The sequence below is a fragment of the Mesoplodon densirostris genome, chromosome 19, assembly GCF_025265405.1.
Source record: "Mesoplodon densirostris isolate mMesDen1 chromosome 19, mMesDen1 primary haplotype, whole genome shotgun sequence".
Classification (NCBI taxonomy): domain Eukaryota; kingdom Metazoa; phylum Chordata; class Mammalia; order Artiodactyla; family Ziphiidae; genus Mesoplodon; species Mesoplodon densirostris.
In genome coordinates this window covers 14007259-14025002 of record NC_082679.1, presented here as the reverse complement: position 1 = coordinate 14025002, position 17744 = coordinate 14007259, and the positions used below count along the sequence as shown (strand labels likewise).

The following is a 17744-nucleotide window of genomic DNA, read 5'->3' as shown; positions in this document are numbered from 1 at the left end:
CTCTGGGGTCTCTGACCCTCATTCTAATCTTTGACCTTCCCCTAGATCAACATGCTATTGAACTTCAAAGATGCTGAGGATGAGGAAGATTGTCCTGTCCCCGAAGAGATCCGACAGGATTTGCTCGAATTTCATCAAGACCTGCTGACACACTGTGGTAAGAGAGGAGATCAGAGAATCCTCCTCCCAAACATGCTCTTGAGACCTGTCTTGAAGTTTTCCTACGATTTCCTGATCTTAAATATCTACAGTAATTGTGCAGTAACTGTTGGTAAAAGGAATGAGTGACTGAATGAATGAACATGTTAGTGAACAGGTAGATGATGAGTGGAAGGATATGTTTATATGGGTATTTGGGTTGATGTATATGTGGACACATGGCTGTAGGCTATAACTGAATGGAAGAGTGTGTGAATTCATGGAGAGAAGGTGAATAAAGAAATGGGTGAAGAGACGGCTGACTGGTTGGATGAATGAAAAGGATGGCTGGAGGGATGGATGGATGACCTCTATTTTTTCTCATAAGTCAGCTGATAATCTTACTGAGATTTTCTTATATGTTATGAGTCACTTTTCCCTGGCTGGCTTTCAAGATTTCTCTTTACCTTTGCCTTTAAGCAGTTTGAATATGATGTACCTAGGTGTGGAGCTCAATGAATTTATCCTATTTGAGCTGTTTTTGTTTTTTGCCGCACCATGAGGTTTGTGGGATCTCAGTTCCCCAACAAGGGATCGAACCCAGGCCACGGCAGTGAAAGCCAGGAATCCTAACCACTAGGCCACCAAGTTTCTTCGATGCGTAGATTAATATTTTTCATCAAATTTGGGACTTTGAGGCCATTATTTTTCCAAATATTTTTCTGCTCCTTTCTCATCTGTCCTTCTAGGACTCCCATTATGCATCTGTTGGTACACTAGATGGTGTCCCACAGGTCTCTGAGGCTCTGTTAGTTTTTCCTCAGACTGGATAACCTCTGTTGTTCTACCTTCAAGTTCATTGATTCTTTCTCCTACCAGCTCAAGTATGCTGTTGTACCCCTCTAGTGTTTTTTAAATTTCAGTTTTTGTACTTTTCAACTCTATATGGTTATTTTTTATATTATCTACCCCTATTAATATTCTCTGTTTGATGAGTCATTGTCATCATAGTTCTCTTTAATACTTTAGACTTGGTTTCCTTTAGTTCTTTGAAGATACTTGCAATAGTTGATTTAAAAGACAAATGATTCAAGGAATGAATAAATGAACAAACATGAACATATAAAGAAACAAATGAAAAACCCCATGAATGCACACATGAATGAGAAATGAGTGAGTGAACACATGAATGAATAAAGAAGTAAATGATAGAGCAGATTAATAAGCAAACAGATAAATGATACACTCTCCCTTCTTGACCACCTCCAGGAATTCAGCTGGCTGGGGAGGAGGAAGAACCAGAGGAAGAAGCCACCCTGGGCAGCCGCCTGATGAGCCTGTTGGAGAAGGTACGGCTGCTGAAGAAGAAGGAGGAGAAACCGGAGGAGGAGCCACCTGCTGAGGAGCACAAACCCCGTGAGGACTGGGGCCACCAGGGATGGCACAGGGGTGGGCCAAGCAGCCCTGCGCTTGGGGAGTTTCTGGGTCCAAGATAGGCCACCAGGAGTAGCCCAAGGGGCAAGTGGATGGTATTAATGAGAGAGGAGGCATGCTGGAGGCGTGGCCCCAAAGTTGGGGCTGCACAGTGTGTGTGTTGGAACAGTGTGATGCATGGCTGCCAGAACAGAGGCTTACATCCAACCTTGGGATGGGGCAACTCCTGCACCACCATGGCTTCCGTGTACTTGTGGCTTTTCTTTGTTTTTCCCTTATTTCTTGGTGAAATGATTACTATGCTGAGGGGTTAGGAAAGCAGTCATGATAAACGTTGGTCCCATGGGTCATTAGGCAAACTATATATTAACGCCATATAACAAGGACAGAGTCCCTAACATTGGTGGAGGGTTTATTCTATAACATTCAAGAAATTTTATTGGGCCGACTCTGGCCCAGGCACTGTTGGTAGGGCCAGGGAATATAATAGGGGGAAGAGTCAAAGTCCCTGCCCTCAAGGAGTTTAGAATATTACAAAAGACACCAATATACATATACCATAACGTCAGATGGCCATACGTATTAAGAAGAAAACTAAAGCTGAGTGAGAGGAGAGAGAGGGACAAAGATGGAGAGGTTGGAGTGGGGGAGTGAGGTATGCAAAGATCTGGGGAAAGATGATTGGTACAGATGGAACAGCCAGTGCAAAGGTCCTGAGGCAGGAACATGCGTGGTGCGTTTAGAGACCAGTGTGGCTGGAGCAGAGTGAGCAGGAGAGGTACAGAATTTGTAGTCAGAAGTGATGGGTCCAGATCATGTAGAGCAGATGGAGGGAAGCTAGCACATGTCACAGGTCATGAATTGACACCATCATTCAGTGCCAGTGCAGGAAGGTTTCTCCTGACCCTGAGACACAGGAGACATCTGTCTTCTCTCCCAGAAATCCTGGGAAGAAAAAGGGTTGGGAGAGAAAGAGAGACAAGGAGAGAAATGGATGCTGGATATAGGAGAGGAGAGTCCCGGGGACATCGCCAGGGAAAATAAAAGAGTTCATTTTTGACATAATTTTCAGATGACACCAAAGTCTTCACAGATTTTCTTTGTGTCTGTTGTCTCCCATGATGAAAAATCAGCAGTGTTTTTACAGAACAAATGAAATTACCACTTGCACCTTCAAAGGTGCTCAGAATAATGCTCTGGTACTTTGCAGTGATACAAATGCTTTTTCCTCTTAAAGCTTTTAGTGGGGCACTTACGGTCTGGGTATAGGGTGAACAGGATAGGGAGACTCCTAGAGCCACAGAACAAAATCTGCCAGAATCTGCCCACTCCTGGCAGGGGGAGGGCAGGGGGTGGGTGGTTAGTGACTGAGAAGCCCTCTGGAAAGACGGGCGCCCTCTGTACCGTTTTCGCCCAAGGCCCTGGCCAGGAAGAGTGTTCCTACCCTTGTGTCCCCTTCCCAGAGTCGCTGCAGGAGCTGGTGTCCCACACAGTGGTGCGCTGGGCCCAAGAGGACTTCGTGCAGAGCCCCGAGCTGGTACGGGCCATGTTCAGCCTCCTGCACCGGCAGTACGATGGGCTCGGGGAGCTGCTGCGTGCCCTGCCCCGGGCCTATACTATCTCCCCCTCCTCCGTGGAGGACATCATGAGCCTGCTTGAGTGCCTTGGCCAGATCCGGTCCCTGCTCATCGTGCAAATGGGCCCCCAGGAGGAAAACCTCATGATCCAGAGCATTGGGTGAGGCCCCGCCCCTCCCCTGACGCTACACGTCCCCGGGGAAGGGAGGGGATACCTTCTGGCTCAAGCTTGTCCACCGGCTCACGTCCTCTGGATGCAGTCATGTGTCCTTCCCCACTTCTGCCCCATCCTCAGGGTGGTGTGCTCCTCCCAGCAGCCAGCCCATCTCCCTAGGTAATGCCCCCCACCCCGTTACCTCTCCACCCACCCCTGGGTAACAGCTCCTACTCACCTGTGACTCTTGGCTCAAGATTTACCCTCTTTGAGCTTCGGTTTCTTCATCTCTAAACTGGGGAAGAGCCACGCTTATTTTGAAGAGTTGTGGTGCGGCTTCAGTGAGCTCGTGTAGCGGTAATAACAGTAATAATAATAAAGATAATAGTAGTTGAGCAGTCAGTGCCAAGTGAGCCTCATTCACTCACTCAGCAAACATCTATTGAGCACCTACTGTGTGCCAGGCCCTTTCTAGGCACTTGGGGTTACAACATGCAACATGATAGAGATCTCCGCTCCAGGGGAGCCCACCTTGGATCCTCTGGTCTCCTTGTCTGTGAAAGAGGAATAATTCTAGTTCCCGCCTCCCAGAGTGGACATAAGGATTGAATGAGTTCAGATCTGTAAAGGGAGCGGTGCTGGGCACAGACTAGGAGTTCAGTAAATGTTGACTGTTACCACAGTGGTGGTGATGGCCCCCGCAAGGGTCTGGAGGCTCTCCCTGGACTTGCCCCCATGCACTCTACCTGTCCACAGGAACATCATGAACAACAAAGTCTTCTACCAACACCCGAACCTGATGCGGGCGCTGGGCATGCATGAGACAGTCATGGAGGTCATGGTGAATGTCCTTGGGGGCGGCGAGTCCAAGGTAAGGGGGCTGCGTGGGCCGGGGAGCTCAGGGGAGGGGGCCCCGGAGGGCAGGCACTGACCACCAGCCCACCCTGCTTGCCCAGGAGATCCGCTTCCCCAAGATGGTGACCAGCTGCTGCCGCTTCCTCTGCTACTTCTGCCGCATCAGCCGGCAGAACCAGCGCTCCATGTTTGACCACCTGAGCTACCTGCTGGAGAACAGCGGCATCGGCCTGGGTGAGGAACCCTGAGCCCACTCCTGGCGGCCCATCCAGGCTGGCCCCACTCTCCGCTGGCTCACTTAGTCATTTAACAAATACTCACTTTCAACTCACCCTGGATCTGGACCTGTAACGAACAGTGCTGGTTATACCCAGACAGCCCTGGCCCTGGCCCTAATGGGGTTCACAGCGGAGTGGGGTAGACAAACCCATCCCAGACAGTGTCAGCCTGGACTGGTCAGGCCTGGGATGGAGAAGCACAGTCAGAGGAGGCACCTGACCCAGTCTGGAAAAGGGGTGGTCAAGGAGGGCTTCTCGGAGGAGGTGAGGCAAGCAAAAGTGAGACAGTCAGCTAGGCACCTCCGAAGACCATTCTCACTGCCTCTCACCCCCACAGGCATGCAGGGCTCCACGCCCCTGGATGTGGCAGCTGCCTCCGTCATCGACAACAACGAGCTGGCCTTGGCGTTGCAGGAGCAGGATCTGGAGAAGGTGTGGTGGGAGAAGGCCTGGCCCATACCTGGCCCCCTGGGGCACCTGCTGATTTGGGTCCCCACTCTATGGGTGCCACTGTGCATGGTCCAGAACTGAATCAGAAGGGGAATAATTTGCAGCAAAGGGACAGGACCCAGTCACTCGCTCACGGGGCTGAGTGAAAATCCACACCCCACCTTCCCCAGCCACGTGGGCTTGGCACGTTTCTTGGCCCTCTGTGCTCCCTGCTTCTGTGTGTAGCAGTGAAAGGCATGGGCTCTGGAGCTCAGCAACTTAGATTCAACTCCCTGCCCCCACTCCCGGCCCCACTCTCTTGCTCTGTGGCCTTGGACAAGTGGCTTAAATTCTCCAGGCCTCCATCTCCTCATCTGTAGAATGAATATATAGAAACAATTTCATACAGTTGTTCTGAGGATTAAATAAGTTAACTCACGAAAGCATTTACAAAGCAGTAAGCACTCTCTGACAGTTATCTACTATTATAGTATTATTTATTTAACAAATGTTTTTGAGCATTTACTATGTGTCAGGACCCGTCCAAGGCAGTAGGGGTATGACAGTGATTGAGAGTCAAAAATCCTTGTCCTTGTGAAGCTGACATTCTAGTTGGGAGGATGGATAATAAACAAGATGAAGAAGTAAAATCTGTGGTGTATTAGCTAGTGACGAGTGTTAAGGAAGAAAAAACAAGGGAGAGAAATATCAAGTGTCGGGAGGGTGACTGAGTTTAGACACGAGTGGTCAGAGAAAGCCTCACTGAGAAAGTGACCTTCAAGTAAAGCTCTGAAGGAGATGGGGGCCATATGGACATGAGGGGGAAGAGCATTCCAAGCTGGGAAGCAGCCAGTGCAAAGGCCCTGAGGCAGGAGTGAACCTGATGAGTCTGAGGAACAGCAGAGAGAGCAGTGTGCTTGGAGCAGAGGGAGACAGGGTGAGTGCTAGGATGTGAGGGCAGGGAGTTGACAAGGGCAGATTGTGTGGAGGGTCTGTGGGCCACAGCGAGGGCTCTGGCTTTAGCCCTAAGGGAGACAGTAGGGGTCTCTCTGACTGTGTGGGGGACAGACTAGGGGTTGAAGGGAACAGTGAGCCCAGGGAGGAGGTGACTGCGATGGTCCAGGTGGGAAATGATGGTGGAGGATGAGGGTTATTGTTTGCTGAGGGATCCAAACTGGATTGCGGAGCTCCAGGGATGGGCAAGGACTTGAGCCTTGGGGAGGAAGGTGGTGTGGGTATAGTCTCTGGCTGAGCCTCCTGTGCCCCCAGGTGGTGTCCTACCTGGCAGGCTGTGGCCTCCAAAGCTGCCCCATACTCCTGGCCAAAGGGTACCCAGACATCGGCTGGAACCCCTGCGGCGGCGAGCGCTACCTGGACTTCCTGCGCTTCGCTGTCTTCGTCAACGGTGAGGCAAGGGGTGGCGGTAATAGGGCGGGCGGCTGGGGGTCACTGTCCAAAGCCTCCCTCGGGTGTGGCCCACATCCTGGGCCACAGGCCTGGCCTGGGCAGGGATGCCTCCAAGTGGGTGTGGGGCAGGGTCTGGAGGTCAACGGGGGCCTGACGTTCACCCCTGAGGTGCCAGGTCAGGGGGCCGTCCAGGGAGGGACCCTGGGCAGTGGCTCATGAGGCCTCCTGACCCTGCGAGCCGCCAGGTGAGAGCGTGGAGGAGAATGCCAATGTGGTGGTGCGTCTGCTGATCCGTAAGCCTGAGTGCTTCGGGCCTGCCCTGCGGGGCGAGGGCAGCTCGGGGCTGCTGGCCACCATCGAAGAGGCCATCCGCATCTCCGAGGACCCCACGAGGGATGGCCCAGGAGTCCGCAGGGACCGGCGGCGTGAGCTGTGAGTCTCCTGCCCCTTCCTCGACAGAACCACCACCCTCCCCGAGCCCCTCGCTGCCTCCTCACACCACCCGCCTTCCCCTGCAGCTTCGGGGAGGAGCCCCCCGAGGAGAACCGGGTGCACCTTGGACATGCCATCATGTCCTTCTACGCTGCCTTGATCGACCTGCTGGGACGCTGTGCACCAGAGATGCATGTGAGACCTGAAGGCTGGGCTGGGGGGCGGGCACAGCCAACCTTGAACCTCTTCATTCAGACATTCAACAACATTGATTTAGCTCTTGCTATGCATGTGGTCCTGGGCTAGGCAATGCTGGGGACACACCAGTGGCTGAGGGAGCCCCTGGCCCCGCTCTCACAGAGCTCTCAGTCCAGTGCACAAGATCAAGCAATGAAAGCCAGTGGTAGTCAGGGCTGCAGGGAGAAGCACAGGCAGAGGGGTCAGGGCTGGGAATTCTAGAGTTAGCCCCACGAGACGGAGTCTTTACCTGCCAGTGGGTTGGGAAGGGATGGAATGGGGGAATGACCATATGGGGCAGGGGGTGCCTGATGACATGCCCACCTCCCCTCTCCAGCTAATCCAAGCCGGCAAAGGCGAGGCCCTGCGGATCCGCGCCATCCTGCGCTCCCTCGTGCCCCTGGACGACCTCGTGGGCATCATCAGCCTCCCACTGCAGATCCCCACCCTGGGCAAAGGTGCGGAGGGGCGGGACTCAGCAAGGGAGGGATGCTGGGGAGGAAGCAGGGGGACCCCAAGGGCGGCCCTGACCCTGCCCCCTTGCCCACAGACGGGGCCCTGGTGCAGCCGAAGATGTCGGCATCCTTTGTGCCGGACCACAAGGCGTCGATGGTGCTCTTCCTGGACCGCGTGTACGGCATCGAGAACCAGGAGTTCTTGCTGCACGTGCTAGATGTGGGTTTCCTGCCCGACATGCGGGCGGCCGCCTCGCTGGACACGGTGAGTAGTCTGGCCACTGTCCCGGCCTCCAGAGTGGGATGTGTCATGGGAATAGTGGCAGCACTTTTGTTTGTTCTGAACTTGTGTACATATCATAATCCTCCCTCCCCCACCATCAAGATAGAAAACAAAAACCAAGAAAAACTCTGAGTTCTGGGAAAGGGTGGGTGGAAATCTCCAACACCTCAGGTTATAAAAAAGAATTCTCAGTGATGGCTCAGCACCATGGAGATACAAAGACCCATGCACAACAACAAGAACAATAATAATAGAAGGTGACAATGCCAAGTTAAGATGAAGACTGATAACTCACCATTGGTTTGGCCAAATGGAGGAAGCAGTTTCAGTGAGGTGGTGGGGCTAAAGCCTTATGGGAAAGGGTTTAGGAGAGCCTGGGAGGACTTCCCTGGCGGTCCAGTGGTTAAGACTCCACACTTCCACTGCAAGGGGCGCAGTGGAAGTTTGCCCCCTGGTCAGGGAACTAAGAGCCCATATGCCATGCGGTGCAGCCAAAAAAAAAAAAAAAAAAAAAGAGAGAGAGAGAGAGAGCCCCTCTCAGAGAGAGAGGCTGAGAGGCTGAGAGGTATTGGAGACAGCGAGTGTTGACAGTCTACACAAGTTGGTGACAGAAGAGGCAGGGAAATGGCGATGTGCTGGCTGGGTGAACTTGGTCAAGAGAAGGCTCTTCTTAAGATGGGAGAAATGACTGTTCCCTACTGGGAAAGGGAACCCCGGAACTTGAATCTATAACTACCAGTTTATCAGAAATACAGGGGGCAGAGGAACAAGTTAACGGACACCCCTGGGAAGCGACCAACCAAGGCCAAAATGTAGGAAATTCCATTGGACCCATGACTCAGTTTCTTCAGCAAATAAATAGCCTTAAAAGGGGGGTGGAGGAAAAGGAACAGTTGCTGATGGAGAGACCTGTCAGCCAAGTACAGTATGGGGGTCTTCCTGGGGCCCTGATCCAAACAATCGCAGCTAAATGCAAAGCCATTTTTGAGACAATTAGAGAAAGCTGATCATGATTATTAAGAGATTTCGTTAATTCTGTGAGGTGTGATAATGGCAGCATGGAATGTTAAATAGAAGTATTGATACTTCTCTGAATGGAGATACATATTGAAGTATCCTTGGATAAAAAGATATATGGCTGGGGGTTGCATGAACTATTACAGGAAAAAAGGCGAGGGTAGAGAGGAAAAGCATGAAGAAGGTGGGTATCTGCAGAACAGCCTAATCTGGGTAATGAGGGTTCATTAGTTGGCTCCTGGACTTTTGCGTGTATTTGAAATTTTGCATAGTCCAAAGTACTAAGGGTAGTGGGGTCTGGGAGAAGCAGGTTTCAGGGGAAGATCAGAAGCCGGGGTCGTTTGCCCAGAGTTATCCTGGTTGGTGTCAGGGCTTGATGTCCCCACCCTGCGCCCCAGGCCACTTTCAGCACCACGGAGATGGCGCTGGCGCTGAACCGTTACCTGTGCCTGGCGGTGCTGCCGCTCATCACCAAGTGTGCGCCACTCTTTGCGGGAACCGAGCATCGCGCCATCATGGTGGACTCCATGCTTCACACGGTATACCGCCTGTCCCGCGGCCGCTCGCTCACCAAGGTGCAGCGCGACGTCATCGAGGAATGCCTGATGGCGCTCTGCAGGTGGGGCGGGACCCTGGTGGGCGGGGCTACGGGTGGGGCGGGCCTCAGGGTGAGATAACCCCGCCCCGTGCATGTCCCCGCAGGTACATCCGCCCGTCCATGCTGCAGCACCTGCTGCGGCGCCTGGTGTTCGACGTGCCCATCCTTAACGAGTTCGCCAAGATGCCGCTCAAGGTGAGGGCAAGCCCTCTTCAGTTTGCGTATTTCCATGCTCCACCCACCGGCTTGCTCCGCCCTCGGACTATGGGGCTCATTTGTATCACACCGCCCAGGCCAGTTAACCTGCAAACGCGCGGGCAGCGGGCCCCATAGAAACCTCTTTAACATTCACTTTGCGTCATTGGTGCCTCTAACACTCCCTAATTAGCGTTTAATTCGCATAACAGTGAGCCAACCCCCACCTTAATTAGCATATATTTGCGTGGGGCACACTTTTTCTAATTAGCATGCTTATTTGCATGCTTAGACCACCGGCCTTCCACTATTCAAATGACTGCATTTATTTGAGTAAATAGTACCACAGCTATCCTGAATATTTGCACACTGTCTCTCCTATTATTTTTTCATTTGCATGCTAGTTTGCATAAGGAGATACCCCCAACTCAGATATTTTAACTATTTTGCGTAATACATCTAAATCAGCCCCCATTTCAAATTTGCATATTGGCTGGTGGAGGCTCTCTTCCCAGCTACCACGTGTTTGCATGGAGCGCTGCCTATGTTTCCATTTGCCATGTTAATTCACATAAGCACAGATCACTTCATCCGTATGCCCATTTGCACATAACCCCACCCATGGATTAATATCTGCATGCTTATTTGTATAAAGAACACCAGACAAATCCAGCTCTGGGGCTTCCCTGGTGGTGCAGTGGTTGAGGGTCTGCCTGCCGATGAAGGGGACATGGGTTTGTGCCCCGGTCTGGGAAGATCCCACATGCCGCGGAGCGGCTGGGCCCTGTAAGCCATGGCCGCTGAGCCTGCGCGTCTGGAGCCTGTGCTCTGCAACGGGAGAGGCCACAACAGTGAGAGGCCCACGTACCGCAAAAAAAAAAAAAAAAAAAAAAAAAAATCCAGCTCTGATTTAATGCCCATCCTGACTCTGAGTTAGAGTGCCAAATTTACATGATACACTGTCCAATAAACTTCCCAATACGCATGCCATTTCCCCTTTATTAGCATATCATTTGCATAATCCACACCTCCTTCATAACTTAAAAGCACTGCCACCCCCCACCCCAACCCTGGGGCCTCCCTGGGCCTTCCTTCGCCTGCCACCTGTTTATGTCCCCCTCACTTGTGTGTCCCCCTCTTGTTCCCACCCAGCTCCTCACCAACCACTATGAGCGTTGTTGGAAGTACTACTGCCTTCCCACAGGCTGGGCCAACTACGGGGTCACCTCGGAGGAAGAGCTGCACCTCACCCGTAAACTCTTCTGGGGCATCTTTGACTCTCTGGCCCATAAGGTCTGGGCACCCAAGGGCCCTGGAAGAAGCCTGTTTGGAGGGTCTAGGGCCCAAAGTCAGGGATGCAGAATGAAATCCTCAAAGTTGGGGGTTGAGGGAGGGAGGCAGTTCTGCAGGTTTGGATCTAGGAGAATCTCTGAGTTGGGTCTCTGGTTTGAACATTATGGAAGAGGGAATGGACCTCTAGTTTGGGGGCTTGGAGGGGGTAACATGGGGTGGTTTGAGAGTCCAGGTGGGTCTGAGGCTTGGGTTTCAGGGAGAGAGACCATACTTCATGTTTGAGGGCTCAGGAAAGAGGGGTGATGATTGGAGGGGTGAGTTTGAAGTCCTGGTGCTCCAGGATTTGAAGGCTCCGTCAGGCCTGCAGTGACCCCCCGCCCTGACCTCCCCAGAAATATGACCCAGAGCTGTACCGAATGGCTATGCCCTGCCTGTGTGCCATCGCAGGGGCCCTGCCCCCCGACTACGTGGACGCCTCATACTCATCCAAGGCTGAGAAAAAGGCCACGGTGGACGCTGAAGGCAACTTTGATCCTCGGCCTGTGGAGACCCTCAAGTGAGGCCTGGGGGCAGGAGGGGGGCCTGGGGGCTGGGAGAAGGAGCAGGTTTCCGAGGTGGAAGGAGGGGCCACAGCCCTGACATCTGCTGACCCCGCCCCTCTAATAGTGTGATCATCCCGGAGAAGCTGGACTCCTTCATTAACAAGTTTGCAGAGTACACACATGAGAAGTGGGCCTTCGACAAGGTTGGGATCATGGTCCTCCCCTCCCCAGGACCCTCCACCCCTGCCAGCCTTCCTCAAGGGCCCCAGCTTTCCACCAGACCCAGATCCTCCCGGAGGGCCCCAGATTTCCCTGAGACCCGTAACTCTTCCTGGGATTCACAGCCTCCTCTGGAACCCTCAGCCCCTCCAGGGTTCCCTCTCAGTGTGTGTCCACGCCTCATCCTGCTCCCACGCCCAGCTCCATAGTGACACTGCCCCCACCTGTCCCCTCTCCACCTCCAGATCCAGAACAACTGGTCCTATGGGGAGAACATAGACGAGGAACTGAAGACCCATCCCATGCTGAGGCCCTACAAGACGTTTTCGGAGAAGGTGACCAAGCCTTGGCGCCCAAGTTGGGGGTGCAAAATTTGGGGGATCAGGGAGGGGTGAGGCAGCTTCATGGGCTTGGATCTAGCTGGATCTGCGGGTTAAGGCTCCCCATCCATGGACTTTGCCTTCCCTCAAACTTGGCTGCCTCCCCTAGACCCCAGACTCCTAGTGTCCCTTCTCTTAGAAAGGGTTGGAGAGACTGGGTTTGATTCCTTGACCATACAACTTAACTTCTCTGAGTCTCATGTATAAAAGGGGATAATGAGAGTTTGGGAAGCTCTGTTACAGAACAGGTAAGACATCTGGGATTGAATTCGGACTGGACCACTTCCTAGCCACATAGTCAGGGCTCTCCCCTTTTTGGGACACTGGAGGCCAGAGAGGCTGAGCCAGGGGCTCCTACCTCCACCTCCCTCTCACCCCATTCCACCAACTCCACTCCCTCCTGTCCACCCCAGGACAAAGAGATTTACCGCTGGCCCATCAAGGAGTCCTTGAAGGCCATGATTGCCTGGGAATGGACGATAGAGAAAGCCAGGGAGGGTGAGGAGGAGAAGACGGAGAAGAAAAAAACCCGGAAGATATCCCAAAGTGCCCAGGTGGAGGCGGGGCTGGGACGGGGGCGGGGTCATGAGGGGGTGGTGAGCGGCTGGAATAAGGGGCGGGGCCAGGAGAGGGTGGGGCCAGGCAGGAGGTGGGGTCGAGAGGGGGATAAGGGCCGCGGGGGGGAAAAAGGTGGGGTCAGCGGAAGGGGGAAGGCCAGGAGGGGGTGCAAGAGAAGGCTGAGAGATCAGGGAAGGGAGAGGGCATGGGTCTGAAAAACTGCAAAGGGCAGAAGAGAGGAGGGTGGCTTAGAGACAGGGACTTAAGGAGAGGGCACAGAGGAGGGGTGTAGGGCCAGGTAGGGGGGATAAATTGGCTTGGGGGCTGGGCTTCCTGCTAGTCCGTCCATCTTTCCCCTGTCTCCCCAGACCTATGATGCACGGGAAGGATACAACCCCCAGCCCCCCGACCTCAGCGGAGTTACCCTGTCCCGGGAGCTGCAGGTGAGTCTTCTGATCCTTTATTTGGGGACTGGAGGTGTCTGTTGGGAGAGGAAGACATCTTCTGAATGTGGGCTTTGACCCTTTGCATCCTCTCCCAGGCCATGGCAGAACAACTGGCGGAAAATTACCACAACACATGGGGACGGAAGAAGAAACAGGAGCTGGAAGCCAAGGGTGAGGCACCCACCCCACGCCGCACAGACTCCCCTTCGCCATAGTCCCCTAGTCACAGGCTCCGGAGTCATAAGGGCCTGGGTTAGAGTTGTGTGACTTTGAACAGTTGCTTTCACCCCACTGAACCTTCGTTTCTGTGTCTCTACAATGGGGATAATCACAGCATTTACTCCTGTAGGGCTGTGGTGAGGATGTGAGGAGCCTCAGAAAGCAGTGTTTGGTTATTCTTATCTCTGTCTTTATTACTATAATTATGCACACCCTCAACTTCAGGAACCACTTCAATGAGCGGCCTGGGTCCCCCCCACGCCCCTGATTTCTGGTCTTTGCTGCCCCAGGTGGTGGGACCCACCCGCTGCTGGTTCCCTACGACACGCTCACAGCCAAGGAGAAGGCACGAGATAGAGAGAAGGCCCAGGAGCTGCTGAAGTTCCTGCAGATGAACGGCTACGCGGTCACCAGGCAAGCGGGCTGGAAGGCCGGCCCGGGAGGGGTAGGGAAAGTGGGCGGAACCCCGGCAAAAGCTGTGATAGGCTAGTCCTAGGTAGCGGAGGCGGAGCCAGAGAGAGGAAATTGATGGGGGTGGGGCCTGGGAGCAGAGGCAGGGCCATAGAGGGGTGGGGCCTGGAGGGCAGAGGCGGGGCCAGAGAGGGGCGGAGTCTAAGAAGGGTGGGGCCTGGAAAGCGGAGGCAGGGCCTGGGGGAGTCCAGGCTGAACTGGAAAGAGGCGGGAAACACGGGGGGGTCTGCGTCTGGGCTGACCTCTCGCTCTGCCTGCACGCAGGGGCCTTAAGGACATGGAACTGGACACGTCTTCCATTGAGAAACGGTTCGCCTTCGGCTTCCTGCAGCAGTTGCTCCGCTGGATGGACATTTCTCAGGAGTTTATCGCCCATCTGGGTACGGAGAATTCCCTCCCCGTCCCCGCCCTAGCTGCAGTTTCACAAAGGCACCCAGTTCATTCATTTCTCCTTCCTCCCCTCATCTAATCATTGTGCCAGACATTGTTCTAGGGGTTGAGAATAAGACAGTGAACAAGAAAATAAAGATCCCTGTCCTCCTGCAACTTACATTCCTGTGGTGGATTCAGCCATTTAAAGTCGGAAATAAGGAGATCACTGAGTGTGTCAGAAAGTGATTAGTGTTATGGGAAGAGGAATACACTAGAGCTAGCTAAAGAGGGTTGGGAGTGTGGGCCGGTTGTAATTTTAAACGGAGTGTTCCAGGACTTCCTTGGCGGTCCAGTGGTTCAGATGCTGCACTTCCACTGCAGGGGTCATGGGTTTGATCCCTGGTCGGGGAACTAAGATCCCACATGCCCTGCTGTGCGGTCAAATAAATAGAGTATTCCAGGAAGCTGGGGAGAGAGCTATGCGGTCATCTGGGGAGAGTATTTTAGGGAGAGGAACAACCAGTGCAGAGGTCGCTGATGTGCGTATTAGGAGGCCCATGTGGCTGAATCAGAGTGACAGAGGGGAAGAGTGAGAGGAAATGGGGTCAGTGACAGACAGGTCATGACGGGCTTTGCAGGCCATGGTGAGGACTGTGGCTTTTTGCTCTGAGTGAGATGGGAGCATTCTAAGCAGGAGAGGGCCCTGATCTGCCTTGGGTGTTCACAGGCTCCCTCTGGCTGCCTGTGGGAGCAGACTGAGGGGGGCAGGAGCAGAAGAGAGTGAGAACTGGGCAGATTCTGGATCTATTTTGAAGGCTGAGGCTCTTGGGATGCCCCACAGATGCCTCTTATATATCACTAAGAATCACATCTGGGGCCCCTATGATCCCTTCCTGCTTCCCCCAGAGAGCCCCAGCATTCCCCTTAAGAGCCACCCAGGAACCCCCAAATTCCCTTCAGGTGAGTGAGTGGCCCAGCAGGATTCACTCATACATCTCACCCCAAATCCCACGGGAGCCAGACCTCCGTGCTGCACAGCCTCCTGGCAATTCCCTCTCCCCCCTGAACCTCAGTTTGCTCATCTGTGAAAGGGGGATTCTGTTCACCATAACCAGCTACAGTTCTGTCACTTATTTGCTGAGTGACCTGGAGTGAGCTATTTCACCTCAATTTCCTCATCTGTAAAATAGGAATGAAAGACCAAGTATACAGGCCTCCAGGTTGGGAGGAGATTGTGCAAGAACATTTCTCACAGTGCCAGGGGACATAGCGAGTGTATAGTAATTGGAGCCTTATTTATTATTATTGTTATTTTAATAGTACTATTAGTTTAATAATATGATTTATTACCGTCACTACGATGATGACTGAAACAGATTTCCACTTTAAAGTTGAATCTAATCTGTCTATATTGACTTCTTGTTTCATTCATTCATTCCACATTTACTCAGTGCCAGATATTGAAGTTCAGAAAGAAAAGGACTTGTGATTGGTGAGGAGGGGGATGTTCCATGGCCTTACCCCGTCCCAGTTTGTCCTCCTCCCCATTTTTAGCCTCAGGAAGGGTTTGATCAAGGAGTTAGGGGGATCAGATGAAAGATAGGGAAGAGAGGTTTACCTCAAAGCCAATACAAGTGACTTCATACCAGGAGGCCATCTCCTATCATATCCCAACTCTGCCCCCTCAGAAAGCCCTGAGTTCCCTAGCCTTGAAGCCACCATGACCCCTATTTGCCTTCCCCCACCAGAGGCTGTGGTCAGCAGTGGACGAGTGGAAAAGTCCCCTCACGAACAGGAGATTAAATTCTTTGCCAAGGCAAGAGGCGGGCTCAGAAGCTGGAGGAGGCTGGGGACTGGTGGGCTCTCCTCTCTCTTCACCCAATCCCCTTCGTCTCTTCCCCACGCCCCCAGATCCTGCTCCCTTTGATCAACCAGTACTTCACCAACCACTGCCTCTATTTCCTGTCCACACCAGCCAAACTGCTGGGCAGTGGTGGCCACGCCTCCAACAAGGAGAAGGAAATGATCACCAGGTGCGCCCCCCTGGGACCTGTGACTCACACCCCTGACCTCACAGCATTGTAATCCTAGATCTTTTCCTCCCACCCTTGGACCTTAGAGGCTCTGTCCTAGGTGCTGGGCACTGATCAGTCTACCTGCAGAGGTGATGGAAGGGCTATAGGGTGACCAACCGTCCTGGTGTGCCCCAGGACACGGGACTTTCAGGCAACCTGGGACGAATTGGTCACCCTGTCAGAAAGGCAGACCGGACTCCCCACCCCCAGCATACCAGTTACTGCTTGTGACTTTCAAGCTGGTTCATCTCTCTGCCCCTTCGCACCCCCTCCGTCTCCTTCGTTTTCTCCCCCATCATCCTTTCTCCTCCTGGCTCTGTCTTCTGTCCCTCTCCCCCTGTCTTCCCTGTCCCTCCTCCTCTCACTGTGTCCCCTTGGTGTCCTCGCTCCCTGTTTCTCCTGTCCTGTTTCTCTCTCTTTCTTCAGCCTCTTTTGCAAGCTTGCCGCTCTTGTCCGTCACCGAGTCTCTCTCTTTGGTAAGTAGCTCTGCACCCGAGCCCTTCTCCCCAGTCTTCCCTCTCTTCCCCTCTTCACAACCTCGCCCTGAAGAAATATGGCCCAGGTTCATGCCTTAATCTGAACAACTTTCACTGTGTTCTTCCTCTGGACTTGCACATGGAGTGGGTGGTCCTGGGGACAGAGCAGAGACTGGGATAGTCCTGGGCCCCGCCATCATGGAACTCTCAGACTCATCACCAGATGGTGATGGCCCAGAGGTCAGGGCCAGGATGGGGGAGGGACAGGCAGAGGGATCACAGCCAGGATGAGGGAAGGACAGGAGCCTATGGGAATCTAGGCGGGGTGGGGATGGATGAAGAGAGATCAGCCGAGTTGGCTGTAGAGGGAGGTGCTGTCCCCATAACCCTTTCTTCACCCAAGCCCAACTTCCTCCCCCAGGGACGGATGCCCCAGCTGTGGTCAACTGTCTTCATATCCTGGCACGCTCCCTGGATGCCAGGTGGGGCTAAGGGTCATGGTGCCCACTCCCATTCTAACCGTGCTCCCACCCCCAACCCCTGTTCTCCTAGACTCTCCTCAATCTTGAATCTCAGATTCTGGAACTGGTTTGCCCCCACTTCCCTGTTAGGACCGTGATGAAGTCTGGCCCCGAGATCGTGAAGGCTGGCCTCCGTTCCTTCTTTGAGAGTGCCTCGGAGGACATCGAGAAGATGGTGGAGAACCTGCGGCTAGGCAAGGTGTCGCAGACACACACGCAGGTGAAGGGAGTGGGCCAGAACCTCACCTACACCACCGTGGCCCTGCTGCCTGTGCTCACCACCCTCTTCCAGCACATCGCCCAGCACCAGTTTGGAGACGATGTTATCCGTAAGGGCTCCTGATCCCAAGGGCAGTTGTTGGGGGTGGGGGGTGTCAGTTCAACCAACACCACCCATCCCAGTGTGCCTGATAGAATCTGCAGGTGTTTCAGCATTATATTTATTGAGAGGATTCATTGCCATAAGCAAAGTGTGCATTCAGTTCAGAAAATTGGTAGGTAAGAGAATGAGTTAATCAGAGCATTAATTCCACAGCTCTAACAGAAGAACCTAAATCACAGTAGCTTAAACAAGTGACAGATATATTTCTTTTTCATGTAACAGTCTACTGGTAGGTTGATCATGATGTCAGAAGCCCAGATTCCTTCCATCTTGTTGCTCTACCATCCCTGAAATATTGCCT

General features: G+C 53.3%; 1 protein-coding gene across 2 annotated transcripts in view; it reads left to right on the top strand.

Annotated features, from left to right (window-relative positions):
• RYR1 (ryanodine receptor 1) overlaps positions 1-17744 on the top strand; it is a 118047-nt gene that overhangs the window by 41527 nt on the left and 58776 nt on the right. For both annotated transcript variants that reach the window (XM_060084001.1, XM_060084002.1), the window contains exons 37-63: positions 46-157; positions 1408-1554; positions 3036-3309; positions 4060-4174; positions 4260-4392; positions 4774-4868; positions 6135-6270; positions 6518-6704; positions 6791-6899; positions 7279-7399; positions 7492-7661; positions 9095-9315; positions 9399-9489; positions 10642-10782; positions 11175-11338; positions 11449-11527; positions 11789-11878; positions 12337-12477; positions 12850-12924; positions 13023-13098; positions 13437-13560; positions 13882-13997; positions 15738-15805; positions 15901-16022; positions 16491-16540; positions 16962-17022; positions 17152-17390. In XM_060084001.1, the coding sequence (XP_059939984.1) occupies positions 46-157; positions 1408-1554; positions 3036-3309; positions 4060-4174; positions 4260-4392; positions 4774-4868; positions 6135-6270; positions 6518-6704; positions 6791-6899; positions 7279-7399; positions 7492-7661; positions 9095-9315; positions 9399-9489; positions 10642-10782; positions 11175-11338; positions 11449-11527; positions 11789-11878; positions 12337-12477; positions 12850-12924; positions 13023-13098; positions 13437-13560; positions 13882-13997; positions 15738-15805; positions 15901-16022; positions 16491-16540; positions 16962-17022; positions 17152-17390 (3457 nt within the window). The remainder of the gene's footprint in view (positions 1-45; positions 158-1407; positions 1555-3035; positions 3310-4059; positions 4175-4259; positions 4393-4773; positions 4869-6134; positions 6271-6517; positions 6705-6790; positions 6900-7278; positions 7400-7491; positions 7662-9094; positions 9316-9398; positions 9490-10641; positions 10783-11174; positions 11339-11448; positions 11528-11788; positions 11879-12336; positions 12478-12849; positions 12925-13022; positions 13099-13436; positions 13561-13881; positions 13998-15737; positions 15806-15900; positions 16023-16490; positions 16541-16961; positions 17023-17151; positions 17391-17744) is intronic.